This window comes from Polypterus senegalus, chromosome 3 (assembly GCF_016835505.1).
Source record: "Polypterus senegalus isolate Bchr_013 chromosome 3, ASM1683550v1, whole genome shotgun sequence".
NCBI lineage: Eukaryota > Metazoa > Chordata > Cladistia > Polypteriformes > Polypteridae > Polypterus > Polypterus senegalus.
In genome coordinates, this window is record NC_053156.1 from 15,458,863 (window position 1) to 15,483,862 (window position 25,000).

General features: G+C 44.7%; 2 protein-coding genes across 11 annotated transcripts in view; both read right to left on the reverse strand.

The window, feature by feature from the left end:
• Nucleotides 1–2,921, reverse strand: part of cnpy2 (canopy FGF signaling regulator 2) — a 33,411-nt gene extending 30,490 nt beyond the window's left edge. Inside the window, exon 1 of one of the 3 annotated variants that reach the window (XM_039746679.1) lies at nucleotides 2,819–2,921. In XM_039746679.1, coding sequence (XP_039602613.1) covers nucleotides 2,819–2,872 — 54 coding nt within the window. In that variant the 5' untranslated portion in view covers nucleotides 2,873–2,921. Of the gene's footprint in view, nucleotides 1–260; nucleotides 369–2,756; nucleotides 2,779–2,818 lie in introns of those variants that run through there. The other 2 variants (XM_039746680.1, XM_039746678.1) reach the window with 2 other exon arrangements.
• A 4,696-nt stretch (nucleotides 2,922–7,617) lies between these two features.
• LOC120524873 (inactive dipeptidyl peptidase 10) overlaps nucleotides 7,618–25,000 on the reverse strand; it is a 107,008-nt gene continuing 89,625 nt past the window's right edge. For 3 of the 8 annotated variants that reach the window (XM_039746689.1, XM_039746682.1, XM_039746681.1), the window contains 7 exons: nucleotides 23,001–23,195; nucleotides 22,312–22,366; nucleotides 21,976–22,075; nucleotides 12,971–13,029; nucleotides 12,797–12,869; nucleotides 8,282–8,355; nucleotides 7,618–8,205 (listed from right to left, as the gene is read on the reverse strand). In XM_039746689.1, coding sequence (XP_039602623.1) covers nucleotides 8,047–8,205; nucleotides 8,282–8,355; nucleotides 12,797–12,869; nucleotides 12,971–13,029; nucleotides 21,976–22,075; nucleotides 22,312–22,366; nucleotides 23,001–23,195 — 715 coding nt within the window. In that variant the 3' untranslated portion in view covers nucleotides 7,618–8,046. Of the gene's footprint in view, nucleotides 8,206–8,281; nucleotides 8,356–12,796; nucleotides 12,870–12,970; nucleotides 13,030–21,975; nucleotides 22,076–22,311; nucleotides 22,367–23,000; nucleotides 23,196–25,000 lie in introns of those variants that run through there. The other 5 variants (XM_039746683.1, XM_039746684.1, XM_039746688.1 and 2 more) reach the window with 5 other exon arrangements.

Here is a 25,000-nt window from a genome sequence, read left to right on the forward strand (position 1 = left end):
TACATTAATTAGAAAGCACAGCGGCGGTAGCAGTCATTTCTGATGGACACCACTTTAAGCATCTCTTAAATCAGAAAACGTTCCTCGAAAACCTTTTGTTACTTCTGAAGCCAATTTTGCACCAAACTTCACAACGAACCTTAACCTCTGCGTTCGTTCCATTTCATCACAAGTCTCTTAAATTGGACCTGATCATGTGCTTTTGAAAACCAGACACACTCCACTCCTTTTGTTGCTTCCACATAGCCATTCTAACCTACCTCTAAAACGTGACCACCGTGTAGAAATGCACGCCGAATGTTCACTAATTTGCATGTTCCTGACATATCTTCTTCTTTCAGCTGCTCCCGTTAGGAGTTGCCACAGTAGATCATCTTCTTCCATATCTTTCTGTCCTCTGCATCTTGTTCTGTCATCCTCATCACCTGTATGTCCTCTCTCAGCACACCCATAAACCTTTTCTTAGGCCTTCCTCTTCTCCTCTTACCTGGCAGCTCTATCCTTAGCATCCTTCTCCCAATATACCCAGCATCTCTCCTCTGCACATGTCCAAACCAACGCAATCTCGCCTCTCTGACTTTGTCTCCCAAGCGTCCAACTTGAGCTGACCCTCTAATGTCCTCATTTCTAATCCTGTCCATCCTCATCACACCCAATGCCAATCTTAACATCTTTAACTCTGCCACCTCCAGCTCTGTCTCATGCTTTCTGGTTAGTGCCACCTTCTCCAGCCCATACAACATAGCTGGTCTCACTACCGTCCTGTAGACCTTCCTTTTCACTCTTGCTGATACCTGTCTGTCACCAATCACTCCTGACACTCTTCTCCATCCACTCCACCCTGCCTGAACTCACTTCTTCACATCTCTTCCACACTCCCCATTACTCTGTACTGTTGATCCCAAGTATTTAAACTCCTCCACCTTCGCCAATTCTACTCCCTGTGTCATCCTCACCATTAAACCGACCTCCCTCTCATTCACACACATGTATTCTGTCTTGGTGGTCCTACTGACCTTCATTCCTCTCCTCTCTAGAGAAGATCTCCACCTCTCCAGGGTCTCTTCTACCTGCTCCCTACTCTCACTACAGATCACAGTGTCATCGGCAAACATCACAGTCCATGGGGACTCCTGTCTAATCTCGTCTGTCAACCTGTCCATCACCATTGCAAATAAGAAAGGGCTCAGAGCCGATCCCTGATGTAATCCCACCTCTGTCACTCCTACTGCAGACCTCACCACGGTCACACTTCCCTCGTTCATATCCTGTACCACTCTTACGTACTTCTCTGCCACTCCCGATTTCCTCGTACAATACCACAGCTCCTCTCAGTCAACCTGTCATTTGCTTTCTCCAGGTCCACAGATGCAATGCAACTCCTTCTGGCCTTCTCCATCAACACCATCAGAGCAAACATCTCATCTGTGGTGCTCTTTCTTGGCATGAAACCATCCTGCTGCTCACTAATCTTCACCTCACTTCATATCTCAGTTTCCACAACTCTTTCCCATACCTTCATGCTGTGGCTCATCAATTTTATCCCCCTGTAGTTACTGCAGTCCTGCACATCCCACTTATTCTTAAATATCAGCACCAGTACACTTCTTCTCCACTCCTCAGCCATCCTCTCACTTTCCAAAATTCCATTAAACAATCTGGTTAAAAACTCCACTGCCATCTCTCCTAAACACCTCCATGATTCCACTGGTATGTCATCTGGACGGCTTTTCCATTCTTCATCCTCTTGATGGCTGTCCTTACTTCCTCCTTGCTAATCCGGTGCTCTTCCTGATTCACTATCTCCACATCATCCAACCTCTTCATTCATAAGCCTCTCAAAGTACTTTTTCCATCTGCTCAACACACTCTCCTCGTTTACGAGTACGTTTCTATATTTATCCTTTATTACTCTAACCTGCCGCTCATCTTTCCCAGCTCGGTCCCTCTGTTTAGTCCGCCGGTCCTTTTCTCCCTCTTTAGTGTCCAGCCTCTCATACAACTCATCATACGCTTTTTCTTTAGCCTTCGCCACCTCTCTCAAACCAGTGTTTTTTCGTGCCGGTCCCAGGCCCGGATAAATAGGGAGGGTTACGTCAGGAAGGGCAACTGGTGTAAAATTTTGCCAATTCACTATGCGGACAACAATACAAATTCTCATGTTCGGGACATATGACGCTTGATGTTTTCCTTAATAACTGCCTCGCACCCGTGACACTTTCTAAGTTTACTTACCTACAGTTACCTGGACCGACTTGATTTTTTTTTTATAGAATTGGACATTTGCCAGCTCCCACTCTTTTTGAATTTTGCAGTGTTCACTAACTTTTGAAAAAATATGCCTTAAGGATTTTTATTCTGCGTTCTCATAACACATACCCGCAAAAGATCAACTAAACAGCAAAACTCTACGCCAAGGCACAAGGCTTTAAATTTCCAGCCGGTGCCCCCAGTGACTGGACTTCTCTCTATTTATTGTCCACAAAAGTCCGGTTATTTTTCAAACTGCCCACCGAGTTCCCAGTTTCTCATACTATTATGTACTACGTCCTATCTACGATCGCCATCACCGCTAACCATAAAACACTTATGCAAATCGGCTTTTTCATTTAGGAATACTGGATTGGATTCTCTCCATTCATCTCCACGTCCCTACATTCCACATTTCTGCCAACAGGTATCCGAATGTGTAGCTCATTCACTGCTCCACCGGAACAGCGTAAACAAACTCTAAGGATGCCGGTTTCCCCACTCACATGCATTCGCTAATAACCCATTGAATATCCAAGCTTTGACGCTCCCATCTATTTACATTTACCCGTAAGCACTCGCCAACTGCTCCGCTACTCCTCCGCCGACGCGGACCCGCCATAACCGAGACGTCGCCAGAGCTGCCCTTTTCCTTCGCCTGAGAAACCTGAGGCAAGCCACCCGTAAGCGACCGGTTGCACCGTTTGCGTGTAAATGTCTAAACACAATATACGATCCCTATTACTATTCTGAAAAACAAAAATAAAACATCTAATTTGTAGTTTTTTGGAAACCCCTCCTTTTTGATGTCAGGCACTTCAGTCCACTCTTTTTTGAGGACCCCTGTGCTGCTGCGTGGCACGCGAGGCTTAAAGAAAAAAGCCCGTTAGATGCTCGGCGGGGCAAATAGCGAAATACTGTATCATTAATGTTTTAGTTTATATGAAGAGACTCCTTAACCCCGTTTTATCCCTCTTTCTCTGTCATTTTTCTCTTGTATTTCTTTCTTCTTGTATTTTCCGTTTAATTACAAAATTGCTGAAATATGGAAATTATATTTTGCTGTATTTTGTATATATGTTTTGTATACATATATTTTATGTATACATTGTACTTTTGCAATTCATGAATAAACTAAAATATTAATAAAAAAAGATGCTCGGCGGTGCTGGTGAGTTTGACGCATAGCAGCACCCGGTTAATCCAGTTCGGGGGTCGATGCTTATATTGCGTTCAGGTGCTGTAGGTTTTGGCTTGTGACGTCTTATCTTTCCAGCCTCTTACACCCACGTGAATTTTCCACTATATTTTTGGGATAAACGCAAGGTAGAGATGGACCCCAATAATATCCACTTGCAGAGCCACAGCACCATACCATGGACCGACGAAGCCCCGTTAAGTTTCTTCCTGACTGTGCCGGAAAAAATGTGAGGCTTTGAAAATAGTGACATCTGGTGGTTTACAGAATTATTGCAGCCATTATCTCGACCAGCCAGGGGAGACAATAATATATATATCACTCAGTGGAGATGCACACATAGGGGCTCTTGCTTAATGCAGTTTTAATTTGACAGGTGTACAAAAAATGTACATTATATATATATATATATATATATATATATATACAGTGCATCCAGAAAGTATTCACAGCGCTTCACTTTTTCCACATTTTGTTATGTCACAGCCTTATTCCAAAATTAATTAAATTCATTTTTTTCCTCAGAATTCTACACACAACACCCCATAATGACAACGTGAAAAAAGTTTACTTGAGGTTTTTGCAAATTTATTAAAAGTAAAAAAACTGAGAAATCCCATGTCCATAAGTATTCACAGCCTTTGCTCAATACTTTGTCGATGCACCTTTGGCAGCAATTCCAGCCTCAAGTCTTTTAGAATGTGATGCCACAAGCTTGGCACACCTATCCTTGGCCAGTGTCGCCCATTCCTCTTTGCAGCACCTCTCAAGCTCCATCAGGTTGGATGGGAAGCGTCGGTGCACAGCCATTTTAAGATCTCTCCAGAGATGTTCAATCAGATTCAAGTCTGGGCCACTCAAGGACATTCACAGAGTTGTCCTGAAGCCACTCCTTTGATATCTTGGCTGTGTCTTAGGGTCGTTGTCCTGCTGAAAGATGAACCGTCGCCCCAGTCTGAGGTCAAGAGCGCTCTGGAGCAGGTTTTCATCCAGGATGTCTCTGTACATTGCTGCAGTCATCTTTCCCTTTATCCTGACTAGTCTCCCAGTTCCTGCCCCCCACAGCATGATGCTGCCACCACCATGCTTCACTGTAGGGATGGTATTGGCCTGGTGATGAGCGGTGCCTGGTTTCCTCCAAACGTGACGCCTGGCATTCACACCAGAGAGTTCAATCTTTGTCTCATCAGACCAGAGAATTTTGTTTCTCATGGTCTGAGAGTCCTTCAGGTGCCTTTTGGCAAACTCCAGGCGGGCTGCCATGTGCCTTTTACTAAGGAGTGGCTTCCATTTGGCCACTCTACCATACAGGCCTGATTGGTGGATTGCTGCAGAGAAGGTTGTCCTTCTGGAAGGTTCTCCTCTCTCCACAGAGGACCTCTGGAGCTCTGACAGAGTGACCTTTGAGTTCTTGGTCACCTCCCTGACTTAAGGCCCTTCTCCCCGATCGCTCAGTTTAGATGGCGGCCAGCTCTAGGAAGAGTCCTGGTGGTTTCGAACTTCTTCCACTTACAGACGATGGAGGCTACTGTGCTCATTGGGACCTTCAAAGCAGCAGACATTTTTCTGTAACCTTCCCCAGATTTGTGCCTCGAGACAATCCTGTCTCGGAGGTCTACAGACAATTCCTTTGACTTCATGCTTGGTTTGTGCTCTGACATGAACTGTCAACTGTGGGACCTTCTATAGACAGGTGTGTGCCTTTCCAAATCATGTCCAGTCAACTGAATTGACCACAGGTGGACTCCAATGAAGCTGAAGAAACATCTCAAGGATGATCAGGGGAAACAGGATGCACCTGAGCTCAATCTGGAGCTTCATGGCAAAGGCTGTGAATACTTATGGACATGTGCTTTCTCAGTTTTTTTTATTTTTAATAAATTTGCAAAAACCTCAAGTAAACTTTTTTCACGTTGTCATTATGGGGTGTTGTGTGTAGAATTCTGAGGAAAAAAAATGAATTGAATCCATTTTGGAATAAGGCTGTAAAATAACAAAATGTGGAAAAAGTGATGCGCTGTGAATACTTTCCGGACGCACTGTATATTGTGAAGGACAGCCGGGTCCCATGCCCGGCAGGGACGCCCCTGCTGCTTATGTTCCGGGGGAGCCACCATGGGTGGTGTGAGGTACCTCCCCCGGGACGCTTGGTGGCAGCCTCCCTGGCTGACGGTGATTCCCCAACCACCCGCAGGGCTCCATGGGAGATGGAGTCCTTCACAGCCTGGTTTGGGGCTCGGATGGCCGCTAGGGGGAGCTGCAAGGACTCAGCAGCCTGGCTGGAAGAATCTTCAGCCCCACCCGGAGGTGCAATTAGGACCAGGTGGTCAAGCACTTGGAACACTTCCGGGTGGGTTATAAAAAGGGCCAGCCACCACCACTTAGAAAGCCAGGGTTGGGAGGAGGAGGAGGACAAGGATGAGGACACGACGACGAAGACGACGACGACGACTACTACTACTATGATGCTTGTGGAGGAGTGGTGGTTAAAGGAAAGGTTGGTGGCGTGAGGTGAAATAGTGCTTGGGACTGTGTATTGCCTGTGGGTCACGGGGAAGACGTGCGCCCATGGGTGAAGAAAAATAAAAGTTTGTGTTGGTTTTATACGTGCCTCTGTGTCCTTCTGTGTCCGAATGGCCGCTATATAGAGCCTTTCTGTTACTATATATATATATATATATATATATAGATAGATGTGAATGGCACTACATAATAGATAGATAGACAGACAGAAACTTATTTGTCCCCCAGACGGAATTTCGCTTTTCATAGAAACCCAATAAATAAATAGATAGTTAAATATATACTGTACACATACTATTATCTGAATACACACTAGAATGACTGGAAATAAATAAAATGAAAAAGAAAGAAAAACTTCTCACTTGGCAGTCACAGTCACACTGAGGTGCTATAAAGACATATTGTCATCAGTATGAAGGCACCCTAGTCGTGTTCATTAATACACTTTTGCTGAATATTTCATTGGCTGCAAGTCCTCAGTGTAGGTGTGTCAGAGAGAGGATTGGCACAGACACAAGAAGAAGAGGGTGATGGTGCGAGGAACCTCATCAGAATTGGCTGATGTTAAGAGTGGTGACCAGCAGGGGGCAGTGCTGGGGCTGCTGCTATTTTTAATAAATATAAATGATTTGGATAGGAATGGAAATAACAAGCTGGTAAAGTTTGCAGATGATGCCAAGATAGGTGAATTGGCAGATAATTTGGAATCTGTTATATCATTACAGAGGAACATGGATAGCAGAGAGGCTCGGGCAGATTTATGGACGATGAAATTTAATGTCAGTAAATGTAAAGAATTACACATAGGAATTAAAAATGTGAGGTTTGAATACACAATGGGCAGTCTGAAAATCGCAGGTACACCTTATGAGAAGAATTTAGGAGTCGTAGTGGACTCTAAGCCATCAAGTGTCAGTCAGTGTTCAGAAGCCATCAAGAAGGCTAACAGAATGTCAGGTTATATAGCGCCTTGATGTGTGGAGTACAAGTCACAGGAGGTTCTGTTCAGCCTTTATGACACACTGGTGAGGCCTCATCTGGCGTCCTGTGGTCAGTTTATGACTCCATAAAGACACAGCAGCACTGGAGAAGGTCCAGAGAAGTGCAACGAGTCTGATTGAGGGGCTACAGGGGGTGAGTGATGAAGATTAAAGGAGCTGAGATTTAAGAGTGATGAAGAGGAGACCTGACTGAAGTGTTTAGTGCGGTGGATCAGACGGTGACTTTAATGAGGTCATCGAGAACACAGGGACACAGTTGGAAACTTGTGAAAGGGAAATTTCACACAAACCTTAGGAAGTTTTTCTTCACACAAACGACCGCAGACACGAGGGAGTGAATGACCAAGTAGTGTGGTGGACAGTCGGACTGCAGGGATCTTCAAAACTCGGCTTGAAGTTATTTTGGAGGAGTTAAGCGGATGGGAATGTCGAGTGTTGGTGGGCTGAGTGGCCCATTCTCGTGTTTTTAATGACCCAGAAAGTCTCACTTACCCTACAAGCAGCAGTCACGCAATGTCACGTCCGCTTTACAGTGGTTAAAGGTTTTCTGTTGCTAAACTGACTTGACAATGCTGTCGCTGAAGAAAAAAATCCAAAAGGAGCGTTTGCAGAGAGGAGGTTCCGACAAATCTCTTTTTTACTAAAACTTTTATTAAAACCAGAAGCAGTAATACAAGCATTCACGCCAGTGTCATTCCTGAAGTTCCTCATGCAGCATTCTACTTTTAGTCACAGAGTTCAGTGGTGGGCACTGCCCTCTCCCTCCCCGCTCTGTGAGGGGCCCCCTGGCAAGGATTCATGGGGTTTGGTGCTGCTGGGTGCTGCCTTGTGCCCAGGTGGCATGAGGTAAAGCTGTGGTGGCTGTCACAGTGCATTTTATTGCTGATTCTGCTGGTGAGCTGTTGCTTTTTTCTGGAGGGGGGCTGAAAAAAGGAGACTAAAATGGCGCTCCAAACTCAAAGCTTACAGTCTGATGCACCCAGCAGGTGCGTGCCGGTAGCTGCCAAGGAAGTGAAGTGTACAAGGTAGCCACCCTATCGTGCAGGTCCAGGGAATCCCATCCCAGCATGGCCATTACTCCTCGTCTGCATCCGAAGTTCTCTTCTTCGGGTTCTGGAAGCATCCCAGCAGGTACCGGTGCAGCGTGTGCTGAAGGTGCTGCCGACTGCGCTCAGACTGCAGGGTGTGGCCTTCATCAGGGTAGACCTGGGAGAGGGGCGGAGCTTTGAAATCCTGTTGGGAGGGACAGACAGACAGACAGACAGACAGGCAGGCAGGCATGCAGGCGGACATTCCGACATGCGCTCACCTGCAGGGTGTAGTTGGCCTCCAGCAGGATGAGATGGTGCAGGAGCTCAGCGCTATGCTGGAAATGCACTTTGGCTGCAAAAGAATAAGAAACGTTGACCAGGGGCTTAGCATGGAAGAATGAAATGGGTAGGTAGTGATGTCTGCCGCGGGGCTGCCTGTCAGAAACCCACTAAAGCCACCTAGGCCTCTCTAAAATCAACATATACCTTATTCGTATTATTACCTATTCAAAAAGTGAACTCCTACTCAAGTGGTGGAAGCCCATAATGTCATTAATTTGGTCTAAACAAGCTTCCAAAGAACATGGAAACAAAAGAGGGAAATGAAATTGTTAAATATATATATATATATGAAGTAATATGAAAATGCAGCAAATACAGCTTTGAAAACATAAAAAATATAAAATGATCAAAATATTACAGAAAAAGCTGTCATTAAAGTTGTTTTTTATTTATGAATATCACGTGTGATATTCATAAATAAAAAACAACTTTAATGACAGCTTTTTCTGTAATATTTTGATCATTTTATATTTTTTGTTATATTGCAAAATTTTATAATCCATCCATTATCCAACCCGCTATATCCTAATGAAGGGTCACCGGGGTCTGCTGGAGCCAATCCCAGCCAGCAAGGCAGGAAACATACCCTCGGCAGGGTGCCAGCCCACCACAGGGCACACACACCAAGCACAATTGAGGATCGCCAATGAGCCTAACCTGCATGTCCTTGAAGGGAAGTGAACCTGGGTCTCCTAACTGTGAGGCAGCAGCGCTACCCACTGCGCCACTGTGCTGCCCAAATTTTATAATCATTGTTACAATTCATATTATTTTAATAGAAAAAATGATTTCTAAGTAGAAAAACCCGAGCCGGTTGTAAAATCATAAATTAAAGGGTTCTTCACCATCCCTTCTGTGCTTATGTAAATATATAAATGTCTATGTAAAAATAAAGATAAAAATCATTTGTTTATTTATTTCTATCATTTTTAACAGTGTATTTCTATTTTTTTCATTTTATAAATTGTTTAACGTACCTAAATGTCCAGAGGGGACTGGGCGGTCTCATGGTCTGGAATTCCTACAGATTTTATTTTTTTCTCCAGCCGTCTGGAGTTTTTGTTTTTCTGTCCCCCCTGGCCATTGAACCTTACTCTTATTCGATGTTAATTAATGTTGATTTATTTTGTTTTCTTATTGTGCCTTTTATTTTTCTATTCTTCATTTTGTAAAGCACTTTGGGCTACTGTTTGTATGAAAATGTGCTATAGAAATAAATGTTGTTGTTGTAAATTCTCGAATTGCCCCCCCCCCTAAAAAATCAAATTGTGCCCCATGTTGGGAATCAACACACTAAAGCAACATGGAGCTTCTAACAAGATAAGCGAGTGACAAAGTGCTGCATCAGAACTCCATAAGGAAACTACTGAGCCTACGGTGGCATGCAAAAGTCTAGGCCCCCCGTGCTGAAAATGCCAGCTACTGTGAAACAGTTCAGTGAGCAGAAGATTAAACAGACCACCAAAAGGCATCAAATTCAAGATTTTGTTAAGGGCGGCACGGTGGCGCAGCGGTGATGCTGATGCCTGGGTTCTCTTCCCGGGTCCTCCCTGCGTGGAGTTTGCATGTCCTCCCCGTGTCTGCGTGGGTTTCCTCCCACAATCCAAAGACATGCAAGTTAGGTGCATTGGCGATCCTAAATTGTCCCTAATGTGTGTGCTTGGTGTGTGGTTGTGTGCCTTGCAATGGGCTGGCACCCTGCCCAGGATTTGTTCCTGCCTTGCGCCCTGTGCTGGCTGGGATTGGCTCCAGCAGATCCCCGTGACCCTGTGTTAGGATATAGCGGGCTGGGCAATGACTGACTGACATTTCTTTAATATTTTAAGCAAGATTATAATTTTTATTTCCATCCTTCACAGGTACAAAATACCAAAAAAAAAAAAAAGAAAAGGTTTGGGCCTCCATCATAGCCCCCTTTGGTGAGTCTCACAGCTTGTAAACGCTTTTTGTCACCAGCTACGAGTCTTCCAGGTCTCACTTGGGGTCTTTTCGCCTGTTCGTCCATCCCAAAGGCTCCTAATAACTTCCCTGCGCTGCTCTCTCTCTTTTGAGACCTCCACTGATTTTCTGGGGGGGTCTATGAGGGTCATGGCAAACCTGTCACCCTGCGCCTCTGGAGGTATCCCACTGTAGATTGTGAGGAGAGTTTCAGCTCCTTATCTCATCCTCTTTTGAGCTTTTTCTTCTTTACAGATGGCGTGACGTTTGCTGCTCTTCCTTTGACTCCATTCGCCCCTCTACCACTGATGTGTCCCCCCTGTGCCACTGGCTGCCACAAAAGCCCAATGATGATCGATCCACCGCCATTTTCTCCCGGACCTCAGCCCCCTATTTTTTCTCCAAAGACACCTTTGCACGTGGTGGCCATGAAGTTCTATTGTGACCTCAATGCGTCAGACGTGTTTTGATGTTCAGGTGCTGAATTTTGTGGTGAGGACACAGGAAAGATTTTCTCCTGCTGACTCCACCATGGAGGTCCTATGTGTTGAGGTGTAGCTGCACAGTAGAACAGTGGACCACCACTCCAGGGTCGGCTAAATCTTCGTGAAGGTCTTTTGCCTTTCTAACAATTCAACGAGCAGCTCTGTCACAAAGTTTTCTTGGTCTTCCAGACTTCCTCCATTCCTGTTGGCTGCCATTTCTTAATAACATTTACAAATTGAGGACACTGCCACCTGACAACACTTTGCTGTCACCTCCTCCTGCTTGGTGGCCATCAATTCTTTGATTTTTCAGAGTGCTGGGCAGCTTCTTAGAGGAGCCCATGGCTGTGGATTATTGGGACGGTTTGAGGGGTCTGAGAGTTTCTACAGCTTTGACATTTGCACCACGATAACTGTGAACAAGCCGTAGTCCTTATGGGCTAATAGAGGTCTGAGACCACCTTGGGAAAAGTCATCTGAGACCTCAAATGTCTCCTTCCCTTTTATCACTGTACAATTATACAAAACAAAAAGAATCCGTTGATCCGGCATAAAACACTAAAAAGGAAATGCTCTTTTGGTGATCGGCTCATCTTCTGCTCACTTTAACAATTCATAGTGGCAGACATTTTAAGCAAGGGGGCCCAGACTTTTGCACGCCACTCTACATGTCTGTACGCTAATGTGAGATACTCAGTTCAGAAGTCAGAATTTCAATGGACTCTGGTCACATGAGGACCCTGTACACCAAAATGCTTGGTTACAAGTGGTGCCCCCCTGTGTTCACTCTGAGAACTGCACTTACCTGCTAACGCTTAGTCTTGCATGGCCAGAATTCACGTCTGGGGACAACCCGTTAAAAAGAAATCTGCCACTGCAAAGGCTCCGCCCACTTCCTGAAAGCCCCACCCCTAATTTCTCCAGTCCGTGCATTTTTAAAACACTGCCGGGGCTTCAGGGAGAAAGCAAAACTCACTGAACAAAAGAGTTGACGCTGAGGGAAAATTAAAAGCTAAAATTGCTTCATCCATGGAGGAGTTCAGTAGCACAAGGGAATTGAAGCTTAATAATGTCTTAATAATAATAATAATGTCTTGCTCCACTGACAGACTGAGGAGACCCCACACTATGCGACTCTTCAATTCCATCCAGGGGAGTAAATGCTAACATTACTCAAAATTATTGTCTGCTTTTACATGCATTTTTATTACTATTTAATTTAATATTGTTTTTTGTATCAGTATACTGCTGCTGGATTATGTGAATTTCCCCTTGGAATTAATAAAGTATCTATCTATCTATCTATCTATCTATCTATCTATCTATCTATCATATAGTGCCTTTCACATATCTATCTATCTATCTATCTATCATATAGTGCCTTTCACATATCTATCTATCTATCTATCTATCATATAGTGCCTTTCACATATCTATCTATCTATCTATCTATCTATCTATCTATCTATCTATCTATCTATCTATAATTCCTCTGCACGTTGTAACGAGTGCTGCGACACTGGAGACAGACAGACAGACAGACGCGCAGACCACCACAGCTACTGTCTCTCTCTGCCATGATATCTTTCTGTCAATTTCTACTATTGCTCCGCTACTGTAAACCCCAAATGGGCAGAGCCCACTGCACCGGGGGTCCATCATGAGTGCTGTAGCTCTCTTGGGACCCAAATTGTTCTTGCTATTTGGAATCATTCTTTGGGTGCAAAGTGGTGTGGCAGAGGATTGTGTGCCCTTTTCACCACCAACTAAACAAACCTTTGCACGGGCCCAGCTTCATTGTTGCATTGTCGAGGTGCCCCCATAAGCAAGCAGCATGACTTGTTATATGACACTTTTTAAAATGTGGGTGCCTATTTAGCACCTTGGGGTTTATGGTGGGCCCTCCAATTCTATGACTTTCTTGCCACCCATTTTTCTCAAGGCTGTGCCCACACCTGCTGCTGCTTCACCACACTGATGTGGCGCTTGCCAGCTTTTGCTGTGAATGTCCTCAGAATTAAAACCCACCGTCTGCTGTGCCGTGGACCAGAAGGAAGCGCTCGCCTTTCAGCTTGTGTGCTTCTCCCAGCAGAGATGTTGCCTGTGTGTTAAAAAAAAAAACACACAAGAGGGGCAAATGTGAACTCTGATGGGCACGGCCAGCTAGTGGGCACCCGGGCAGGCCCACATGGCGACACTTACTGCATACAGGCTCTCCTCCTTGGAAGGCAGTCCGAGATAGCGTTCTGAAAAGGCTGCAGCTGTAAAAGGCACAGAAGAAGGACAGGCGTGTCGTTATTCTTGTGGGTCTTAATTGCTCATCAAGAGACCCTCTTTGGTCTTCACCCACAACCCAATTACTCTCACTAATTCCTACCCCACCGCAGAAACCTCAATCACCCCCTGTGGGCACCCAGTTGGCTCTCAGGTCTCAAGGTTAACGCTTACCAGCACAAATGAAATTAAAAAACGGTAGCAGCTGGCAGGCAGAATGCTAGGATGCCAAGTCACAGATAAAAAAAGAGTTGCCCCAGGGATTCTCAGGTCTCGGCTCAAACACTTCCTATTGGTCAAAACTGGACAAAAAAAAAAATGGATACTCACGAAATGTTGTCCAGCTTTAGGGGCAACACACTACTCAGCATCCCTGAGAAAGTCTATGCCAGGGTGCTAGAATGGAGGGTCCATTTGTTGGTTCAGGAGGGACAATACAGATTTTGGACCCACTCTTTACCCTCCTTGTATGCCTAGACAGGGTCCCTTCGTGTGTTTTTTTTTTACTTCAGGAATTTGGGGTACCGGGCCTGCTGTTATGGGCTGTTTGGTCCCTGTCCAACTGGAGTGAGACTTTGGTTCACATTGGCAGCAGTAAGTCAAACTCGTTCCCAGTGTGTGTGGAGGGCACCACCAGGGCTGCCCTTTGTCGCCCAATCTGTACCTAATTTTTCTGGACAGAATTTTTAGGCACAGCCAAGTAAAGGGGCATCTCAATAAATTAGAATATCATCGAAAAATGAATGTATTTTAATAATTTAATTCATCTGTGGTGGGTTGGCTCCCTGCCCGGGATTGGTTCCTGCTTTGCGCACTGTGTTGGGTGGGATTGGCTCCAGCAGACCCCCGTGACCCTGTGTTTGGATTCAACGGGTTGGAAAATGGATGGATAATTTAATTCATATTATATACATTCATTACACACAGAGTGATATATTTCAAGCGTTGATTTCTTTTCATTTTGCCGATTATGGCCTACAGTAATGAAAACCCAAAATTCAGTATCTTAGAAAATTAGAATATTGTGACAAAGTTCAATCTTGTAGACTCCAGGGGCCTCATGTATAACGCCGCGCGTAGAACTCGCACTATAACATGGCGTAAGTACAAAAGCCGAAATGTGCTTACGCACAGAAAAATCCAGATGCAGGAATCAGTGCGTACTCCAACTTCCACGTTCTTCCGCTACATAAATCCCGACCAGCGTGAAAACTAACGCTCGTGCACCCGCATTATGTAACGCCCCAAATCCTCCCAGAATTACGCCTCTTTGAATATGCAAATCAATATAAATCGCCCTTAAGCGCAGCTTTCTGTGAAAAGACAATGGGAAAAGCACGGGAAAATATAAGAATTTCAGCGAATACCAAGTGGAGGCAAAGGAAAAACATACTATTTGTTCAAATAAACCGTGGTATAATCAACAAAAGGAAGTTGATCGAGTGACATAGCGTGTTGGAGAAACTTGAAAGCTCACATTCACAAAATCGCACAGTGCCGGAAATAAAAAAGAAGTCACATATCAAAGTCGCCGTGAAAAGCTGAGTTGTAAGCCCACTGTCTGAGTGTCATATGAAAGTTTATTAGGGTACAGAGAAAAAAGGCACACGGTGGGAAAAAGCACGAAATGTCAACTTCAATCTCGACATTTCCACTTTAATCACGTAGTTTATTTTGTCATTTAGTAGAACATCATAAACTTCATCTTAAAATCGTTTAATTAACCAGTTTCTCAAATCACATCATAATTAAAGTAGCACGTTAAATGCTTTGTTTTGTATTTGATCTTCTATGTGCTCTGTGTGTGTGAATCACTACTTACTTCTTAAACCGGCTCTCTTCCTCCAACTGGACACAGAATCCATTACATTCGTGATATTACAGCTCTCTGAATAACTAAAATACTGAGATGTATACGTGATGTCATTTTCATGATGATAGGAGTTAAAGCACGTTATTAAACATGTGTTTCAATTCATGAAATAATTTATTGTCGAAATTTGTCGCTGCGTTTTTAGCTGTGTTGTTATTTTCTCTTTCTGTTTTATATTCAATATATATTGGCGTAGCGTCCTGCAGTCCTTGCTTTTCTTTCCCCAAGTAACCGATCGCCACACAATCAGCTCTGTAATAGACGTTAAGCCATCTGTAAGCTTAGCGCCGATTCTTCAAAACGTTTAAAGAACATTGAAATATCTTCGTAGTACATGTTTAATTATTCTATCCTTAAAGACACTCCCAGTGAAGAATATAGATTATTTAAATGAAGTTAAAGTTTTATGTGTATAATTTAACAAACATATTTTGCTGCATTTCACCTTAAAAATGATATCGTCATCATATGTAAATACGCGCTTTATAAAGTGGCTCAGGTTGTGAGATATTATAACTGTAGTGCAAGTTTACAGTGGGTGATTGTACTTATAAGTCCTAAACAGTTCTACAAGGAGCAATTGATTGAGTGCATTTAAAGTTCTTGGGATGAAACTGTTTTGAACCGCGAGGTCCGTACAGGAAAGGCTTTAAAACATTTTGCAGTGGCTGAGACAGCGTGTCCTTGAAACTGTATACCGATAATTCTCTTTCCGATCAGCTGCTGCTGTGATTCACACTCAGATACAGTGATATAAATACTCCGAGTGGTGCAGTGAGAGTAATATGGAAAAAGATGATCCGCTGTGGCAACTCCTAACGGGAGGAGCTGAAAGAAGAAGAAGAAGAAGAAGGAGAAGTGAGAGTAACAACGCTAAAGCAGTTATGGTATTTGGAATACTATGGCTGTTCCCTGAACCATTATATTGTTATGAGTTAATTACAATCAGATGCATTACACTAATAAACAATATGCGGTTAGTTTCTGTGTATTTATAAAGCCGCGTCATGAAAATAATGAGTAATCACACAAGAACAGTAGCACTGCTTTGACGCTGGGTGCCGCCAGTTTGCAAAACCGAGCGGAGAACTTGCACGACAAGGCATGAGGTACCGTGGAAAAGTGCGTGGCTTTACGCCAAGTGTAGGTTTTATACATCGCGATTTGAACGTGGAAAAGTTCTTACGCAACATTTCTGTGCGTACGCACCGTTTATACATGAGGCCCCTGATGTGACACTCCACTCACCTGCAAAGGGGTCCTAAGCCTTGACATGGTCTCTCAGTCTGCTCAGCAGGCCACACAATCAGACTGCTGACTTGACGGTTGTACAGAAGACCGCCGTCATTGAGACCCTCACTCCACAATGAGGGGACGCCACAAAAAGTCACTGCTAAAGACGCTGGCTGTTCACAGAGTGACTTATCCAAGCAGATTGATGGAAAGTGGAGTGGAAAGAAAAATTGGGGCAGCAGAAAAGGAGCACAAGCAACGGGGATGAGCGCAGCCTTGAGAGGATTGTGAAGAATTTGGGGGGATTGACAAGGAGTGGACTGCGGCTGGAGTCAGTGCTTCAAGAGCCACCACACACAGACGTGTGTATCAGGGGGGACATGGGCTACAACTGTCACAGCATTCCTGGTGTCAACCAGAGACCACATCAGAAGAGTCTTACCTGGGCTAAGGAGAAAATGGACTGGACTGTTAACAGCTCGGTGGTCCAAAGTCCTCTGTTCAGATGAAAGTCAATTTTGCATTTCATTTCGAAATCAAGGAAAGGTGGAGAGGCCCAGAATCCAAGTTGCTTGAGGTCCAGTGTGAAGTTTCCACAGTCAGTGATGATTTTGCTGGTGTTGGTCCACTGTATTTTATTTATCAAGTCCAAAGTCTGCACAGCCAGACTTCTACCAGGACATTTTCAAGCACTTCATCCACACCTCTGCTGACGAGCTTTATAGAGATGCTGATTTCATTTTCCAGCAGGACTTGGCACCTGTCCACACTGCCCAAAGTACCAATACCTGGTTTAATGACCTGGGCTTGATTGGCCAGCAAACTCGCCTGACCTAAACCTCATAGAGAATCTGTGAGGAAGAGGAAGATGAGAGACACCAGAGCCAACAATGCAGGCGAGCTGAAGGCCGCGATCAAAGCATCCTGGGTTTCCATAAAACCTCAGCAGTGCCACAGGCTGATCGCCTCCATGCCAGTCATTCATGCCAAAGAAGCCTCGACCAAGCATTAAGTGCCTACATGGACAGACTCTTCAGTAGGCCAACATTTCTGGATTAAAAATCATTTGTTTTTATTGGTCTTATGTAATATTCAAATTTTCTGATATACTGAATTTTGGATTTTCATTACCTGTACGCCATAATCGACAAAATGAAAAGAAATAAGCGCTTGAAATATATCAGTGTGTGTGTAATTTCTGACTCACTCATCACGAAATCTCCCAAACGATGAGGACTTGGGACTTGAAGTTTGGAATGTAGGTTACCCTTGGCCCGTAGGTGCTCGCTAAGAAACGGTTTTAAAAATTTCAGGGTCCAAGCGCGACATGTCTTATAGTTTTTTTAGACCCGTTTGCATGTCTGTCTGCTTTTCATGAAAGAACTACTTAACGGATTTAGATCTGTTTTATTTTTTTCTTTCTATAATTTGCTTGAACATTCCGTTGACTTTGCGACTTTCTCATCGTGCTAAGTATCAGAGTTCGTTTGCGGTACCCATTTATTAAAGTGAATCCGAGAGAAAAGCTGTGGGCCGAGGGGAGGAGGAAGAAGTGAGTGGGGCCCTCCTCACTCATGCGCCAGCCTCCATTCAAGGCGATCTGATGTGGCATTGGCGAGAGGGTTTTAACCCCTCGCACTCCTCTAATCACAACGGACATACCCTTTCAATTCAAGAGATAACAGTTCCCAGTGAAGCTTGGCTTTGCAATGTCAACTAACAAGACTATTAGTGCGAATCCGGGAGACAGAGCGGGCTGCATTCTCTCCTCACTCACGCGTCTGCCTCGGGACGTAACCTTAACTCCGCTCAGTTAGCGAACGAGTAGAACTACTTAATTTTTTTTTCTATAATTTGTTTGAACATTGATTTTGTGACTTCTCTCATCACACTAAGAATCACATTTTGCGTTCAGGAGCGATATATTCGCGATAATCCGAGAGAGAGGCTGCAGGCTGAGGGGAGGGGGAAGAGTGACATCAGGAGTGGGGAGCTGGGCGGGGCCTCCTCACTGTCCTGTTTCTCTACACCAGTGCTTCTCAATTATTTTCTGTCATGCCCCCCCTAGGAAGAAGAAAACATCTCGCCCCCGAGCGACTATAAATAGTATCATTTGTCTATAAAATTGTTATAAGTACACCTCTGCATAACACTGTATCCTTATTAACGTATAAGAGAATAAAAAAAGAAAGAAATATGGACCAATTTACAACAAAGAATAGCTTTATTAAATGTAACAGAAAAGATTTAAAGTGCATTCTAAATTCAAAAAAAATTTAAAAGAAAAATAAAAAAGCATGTTCCCCGAGGTCAAACACGCCCCCCTTGACAGAGCCAGGGGGGGCGCGCCCCACTATTTGAGAAGCACTGCTCTACACCAAGGACAAAAGCCATGGGGGATGGCGAGTGGTGGCTAAGGATCTGCGCTGGCATCCTGAAGGTTGCTGGTTCGTATCCCCGTCACTGCCAAAAGAGATGCTACTCTGCTGGGCCCCTGAGCAATTGGGCTGTACAATGGCTGACCCTGCGCTCTGATCCCAATGGGTATGCGAAAAGACTCATTTCACTGCATGGTTGTCCTGTATAACTATATATGTGACAAATAAATAAAGAATTAGAATTAGTGAATGTATATAATATTAGGGGGCGGCACGGTGGCGCAGTGGTAGTGCTGCTGCCTCGCAGTTAGGAGGCCCGGGTTCGCTTCCCAGGTCCTCCCTGCGTGGAGTTTGCATGTTCTCCCCGTGTCTGCGTGGGTTTCCTCCCACAATCCAAAGACATGCAGGTTAGGTGGATTGGCGATTCTAGATTGGCCCTAGTGTGTGCTTGGTGTGTGGGTGTGTTTGTGTGTGTCCTGCAGTGGGTTGGCACCCTGCTCAGGATTGGTTCCTGCCTTGTGCCCTGTGTTGGCTGGGATTGGCTCCAGCAGACCCCCGTGACCCTGTATTTGGATTCAGCGGGTTAGAAAATGGATGGATGGATATAATATTAGGGGGCTCTGCTTCCTGTTTGCTTCGCTCGCCAACCCCCAGGCGGGCGCTACGTGCTAGTCACTTTGCGGCTCTGCCACTCGCGCATGGAGAAGCGGATGTACAATTTAAACAGATTGTTATTTTCATGGGAATTGTTAAATATGCATAATAGAACTAACTATTTAACATGACAGCGAGTAATTAACCATAGTAAAAAAATAGTAAAACGTAATAAATTGAAAGAAATGATGTTTCATGTTGCGTTAGGGGTATTTGTTGCGTTATACTTTTTCGTTCTGTTTGGCTTTGAAATTAACACGCAAATACTTTTTAAACTTACACTTTTACTGTAAAACTGTAAAATATTTGGAATTAACTTTTCATCAATATCACATTGAGTTTTAATTCCGTGTTTGGAGTTTCATCGTGACAACGCAACGTATAACTGCCTGTGAGAGAATATCATTTCTTTCTCTTTAATTAATAAACCGACTCTTTCGAATGTTTGTCCCTGTGATTTGTTGATTATCATAGCAAAAGCTCTTCTAACGTTAAACTGTAAACGTTTTAATACAAATGGCGTATCACGATCTCCTTTGGTGTCTCATGTTATCCCATGAAGATGTACTACATTACCTTTCTTGTCGCCTGTTTAAATGTTACATTGTTCGACCAATTTTCAATACAACTAATCTTGTTGTATTGCATAGCCCATCACTCAGACATAAATTACGCAATAACATTACGATAAGCCCTTCTTTCAACAGTAATTCAGCGGGTGGAAGACCGCACGGTGTTAACGGTTGTCGATATTCTTCATGATATTGTAAGTTGCTGTTTTTCCGCACCATCACCACCAACTGTTTCAACTGAGTCTATTGATACGCATTTAACCAATCTGACGTGTAATCGATCAACGATTTTCACGTTAATTCGTTTGACTTCCTCGTTTCTCGGTGCCAGGATTGCTCGTGTACTCATTACTCCTGTTGATAACCCTTCGGGATGAAATTCTTCAATAAGATTTGGAACTAATGTGTCTTCTTTATTTGGGAACTTAAAGTGAGGAAAACTTAATAATTCATAAGAGTTGTGAGAGCAGGAACTGTGTTGACAAAAGTATTCACAAGACTGAGAGGTGAGAGGACCGCGGACGTGGGCCGTGAACCGGAAATGGTGGAGACGAGGACGAGACTTGAAAAAATCTCTTGGCAAAAGTCTCGTCTCGTCTCAGGATTTTCTTTTATAATAGAGAGATATGAGTTTCACTCTTTGAATTGCATTACTGAAACAAATTGACTTTTCGATGATATTCTAATTTATTGAGATGCACCTGTAGTGGAAGGGATCCAGTTTGGTGACCCCCAGATCACGTCTCAGCTTTTTGCAGGTTGGCTTCATCGGGTGGTCACTGGGATGATTTTCAGCCGAGTGTTAAGCAGTCAGCACTTTCAAGCATGAGCTCGTGGTTCTCAGCTGGTGGATGGAGTGCATCCTCTCCAGTTTGAGCACGGGGCCGTTCTTAGCAGTTTGGGGGCCTTACGCGGTTCAGAAATGTGCAGGTCCCGGTTTTTGGGGTTAATGGGGGCATTGCCCCCCCCCCTGGAGCTCAGGAAGCTGATCTAATAAAACGTCCGGAAAAGGCCTTAAATGACCAGTAGGCCTACATGTACGCTTGTGTGTATGCAGAGTAGTAAAATATTGATTATGTTCTCGATCTGGTAAAGGCTGGTAATATAGGGATATTTCATAATTTTATGGGGATCTCTCTGAATGAATCTGAAACGAATCTCTAAGATTAGCATTTGTTATAGTGCATTTGGCAAAGTTACAACGGCGTGACAATATTATTAGGGATTTATGTGAAGACTGCAATTTGGATAATAAATTACCATTGTTAATAAGACTAAGAGATGACGTGATCGCTCTTTATACATTCCCAGTCCCACGGCCACGCCCCTGATTCCCTGCCTGCTGCCCCCTAATCCTACCCTTCCCCTCCGAATTTGACTCAGAACGATAACATTTAGGATGAGGAGGGACACACGACGTGAGGGACTGGCACAGACTGCTGCTGTGCCAGGGGCATGACAGGGGTTCAGGCCCACAGCCCGACAACAAAAAAATAAAAGAATAAAAATTGTAAGTCGGGGCCGGGCGGGGGGTCCCCCTCACGGTCGGGGCCCTACGCGGATGCGTAGTTCGCGTATGCCTAAGAACGTCCCTTTTGAGCATGAGGTGCTACCTCAATCAGAGGAGATTAAGTATCTTGGAGTCTTCTTCACGAGTGGCTGAAGAAGAGGTCAAGAGATCGACAGGAGGGATGGCGGGGGACGTCAGTAGTCATTTGGACGAGAGAGAGAGAGCCGAACCAAAAGGCAAACCTCTCGATTCACCAGTCGATCTACATTCCTACTCTCAACTATGGCCACGAGCTTTGGGTAGTGAGTTAAAGAGCTAGAGTGTGGAGACGAGCGGTGGAAATGAGCCGCCTTCTCAGGGGGTCCTGGGTTCATCCTTAAAGATAAGAGTGAGGAGTGCGGACGTCCAGGAGGGGCTCAGATTGGAGCTTCTCTGCATCCAAAGGAGTCGGCCGAGGTTGTTGGGGCATTTGATGAGGATGCCTCCTGACCTCCTACCAGGTGTTTTGGGCATGTCCAACCAGGACACGATGGAGAGATTACATCTCTTAGCTGGCCTGAGAACACCTCAGTATTCCCCTGGAGGAGTTGGAGGAAGTGGCAGGGAAAAGGAACATCTGGGCATCTTTTCATAGACTGCTGCCATTTCAACCCAGACTGGATAAGCTGTAGAAAATACATGGAGGGATGGAGGGATGGATGGATGGAACTCACCATACAGTCTGAAGTCAACAATTGGTGCCACGGCCACCACGCATCGTAACTGCAGAGCCGTCGTTGCCAGCATCTTGAGAGCCAAATAGCCACCATAGGCCTGGAAAGCAAAGAGGAAGAGTTCTGCTTAGCCTGCCGTAGGTGATCATGGCTGCAGAGCGACCACAAGCAGCACTGGTCTCCAGGCAGAGGTGGACACATGCAGGCCCCATGGCTGGCTGGCACATTCAGGCAGTGCAGGCTGGCTCAGAAATGCATCACAAGCGGAGGCCAAGCCAAGTGCTGGGCCCATCCTAACTTGACTTGAGGGTTGCGGAAATTTAGGAAATGAAATACCTTCCCATACAGGGCGATCCTCCTCCGGTCGATGTAGGGCTGCTGTAACAACCACCTGCCACAAGGGAGCGCACAGACATTAGGTGGGGGTCGGCCCTGGGGTCTGCTTTTCACCTTCAGAGTGGAGTTGTAGGGGTGAGCCGATGGGCCTGGGGTGAAGGTGCCCAGATCGACTTGCTTGGGGCACCGACCCCGCCCTCCCCACTTCATAATAAAAGCCACACCTACACAAAAGCTACTCGGACCTAAGGAGGCCCAGCCGTCTGACAGGAGTTGTGGAAGCCGTATAGACAGACACACAGACGCCCCCTCACATAGACACACACACGTACACACACATGCACATGCACAGATGGCAGCGCAGAAAGCACACAAACCAACTGAAGCTCCAGTGCCCCTTGGGTCTGCCAGTCTCGCCCTTATTTTCCTTCTGCTTTGTCCTACTGCCTGGCCTTCCTCCCAGCTCCGGACTCAACTGGTACTTCTCAATGAGTGGTCCTATGCCTGTGGTCACAGGTCGTTGGAGCAGGAAACTTGGTGGTGCTACTGCAGCTTCCCTGAGTCTATGCAGATAGGAGCCATGGCTCGCCCTACACTTGCCATTTTCTATAGCACCCTACTACTACAAAGTGGAAGTGTTACCCTACTCTGTGAACCACGAGAGTGCCCAAACCCTGGCTTTAACTTACCCCAGTGCCATCATGTGGTCCTTGACTTCCAAGGATCCCAGCTTCTGGTGGATCTCATGCTGGAGCTTCTGGCCCCGATTACCACCACCTCGGCCATCCAGTTGGGCCACAACTACGCCTACCGAGCTGGACAGAGCTGTGGTCCAGTCGAGCCGGAACTGGTCAGTGACAGACTGGCTTCCTGGTGTCCCATCACTGGAGAAAAGCGACAGAGAGACAGACCGGTGAGGAAGGTGAGGAAGTTCTCACTATCATGCTTTTGTAAACTTTTCCCAAATATTTTTACAATTATATTCAGTGTTTCTGGATCTTTCCTGATCTTTTCAAGCTGTTTTCTTGAATACCGTTTCCTAAATTGGTAGCCTTTCCATGTTGTCTTTAATGTGCATATTTCCTGAAATTTTCAGATGTTATTCCCTGCTTGTTCTATTGAAAACATTCCTTACTTTTCTTAAGCTTTTCTTATTTCTCTTTATTCTTTTCATTCCTGCCTCTCCAGCCCCAACTTGTCTCTGGATATTTCCTCAGCCTTTCTTTAGACCTTTCTCTGCCTATTAAAACTCTTTCAGATTTTGCACATTTTTCCTGAATTTTCTTGATTTTTCCTAACTTTTTTGGAGGGGTTTACCCATATTTCCAATGCTTGTTAGCACATTCTTTTTCCTGAATTTTCTTGATCTTTCCCAACTTTTCTGTTTTATCCCCTTTTCCAATGTTTGCGAATTTATTCTAAAATTTCAAAACATTTTCTAAACTTATGGCAGGACCCTTTCCTGCTTAAAACGACTCATCCAGATCTTTAATGATTTCTTCCTATGTTCTCCCTTATTTAGCCCTGCTATTTCACATGTTTCCCACCATTTATTCAAGTATCCTAACCCCATACATTTCTTGCCACTTCCCAATTTCCCCAATACCAACATTCCTACTATTTTATCAGTTTTCCTAGGTCAATACATTTCCTGTCATTTCTCCAATTTCCCTAATCCCATGCTTCTCTCCCCATTTTCCTATTTGTCCTGCCTTTTTCCAAATTTCCCCAATCCCATACATTTCCATGTTCTTAATTTTTGTCATTTTCCAAATTTCGGTAATCCCATTCATTTCTCACAATGTTTCCTAATCCCATATATATTTTCTGCCACTTTTTCACTTTTTCCAAATCCATACATATCTCACCCTTTTCTCAATTTTCCTGACTCTGGGTATTTCCTGCCATTTTCACTATTTCTAATTCTCTAATTGCATAATGTCTCACGGGTGGCATGGTGGCGCAGTGGGTAGCACTGCTGCCTTGCAGTTTGGAGACCCGGGTTCGCTTCCTGGGTCCTTCCTGCATGGAGTTTGCATGTTCTCCCCGTGTCTGCGTGGGTTCCCTCCTGCAATCCAAAGACATGCAGGTTAGGTGCATTGGCGATCCTAAATTGCCCCTGGTGTGTGTGTGTGCCCTGCCTTGCGCCCTGTGTTGGCCGGGAATGGCTCCAGCAGATCCCCGTGACCCTATTGTTAGGATATAGCGGGATGGATAATGTCTCACCATTTTCTCAGTTCCCTACATTTCCCAGCTTTTACTCAGTTTTCCTATTTCAATACATTTCCCACCATTTTCTTGATTTTCAGTATTTCATACATTTTTTCCATTTTCTTATTTCCACACATTTTCCATCATTTTCTCAATTCCATACTGTTGAGGTGTAAAATTTTGCATACCATTTCATAAATATTTTGTATGTCTTTATTTATAACTTAGGCAAAGCAAATGTAATATTAGTATTTTATTAGTAAAAAGCATTCATGTTTAACCCCCTAGGATTAAGTCAGAAAAGTGAATTTTACGACATGCCTCAAACCAGTTTGGCCAGTGATTCTCTGTAGGGAGCTCTCAGTCAACCCCTACAGGAAAGCCAGACCACCAAGCTGGCAAACATCAGCTCAACAGATGGTTTTGGGGGTGGCAGGTGAGAAGGTATTCTGTGCCCCACTGGTCTGAAGTATGGCTG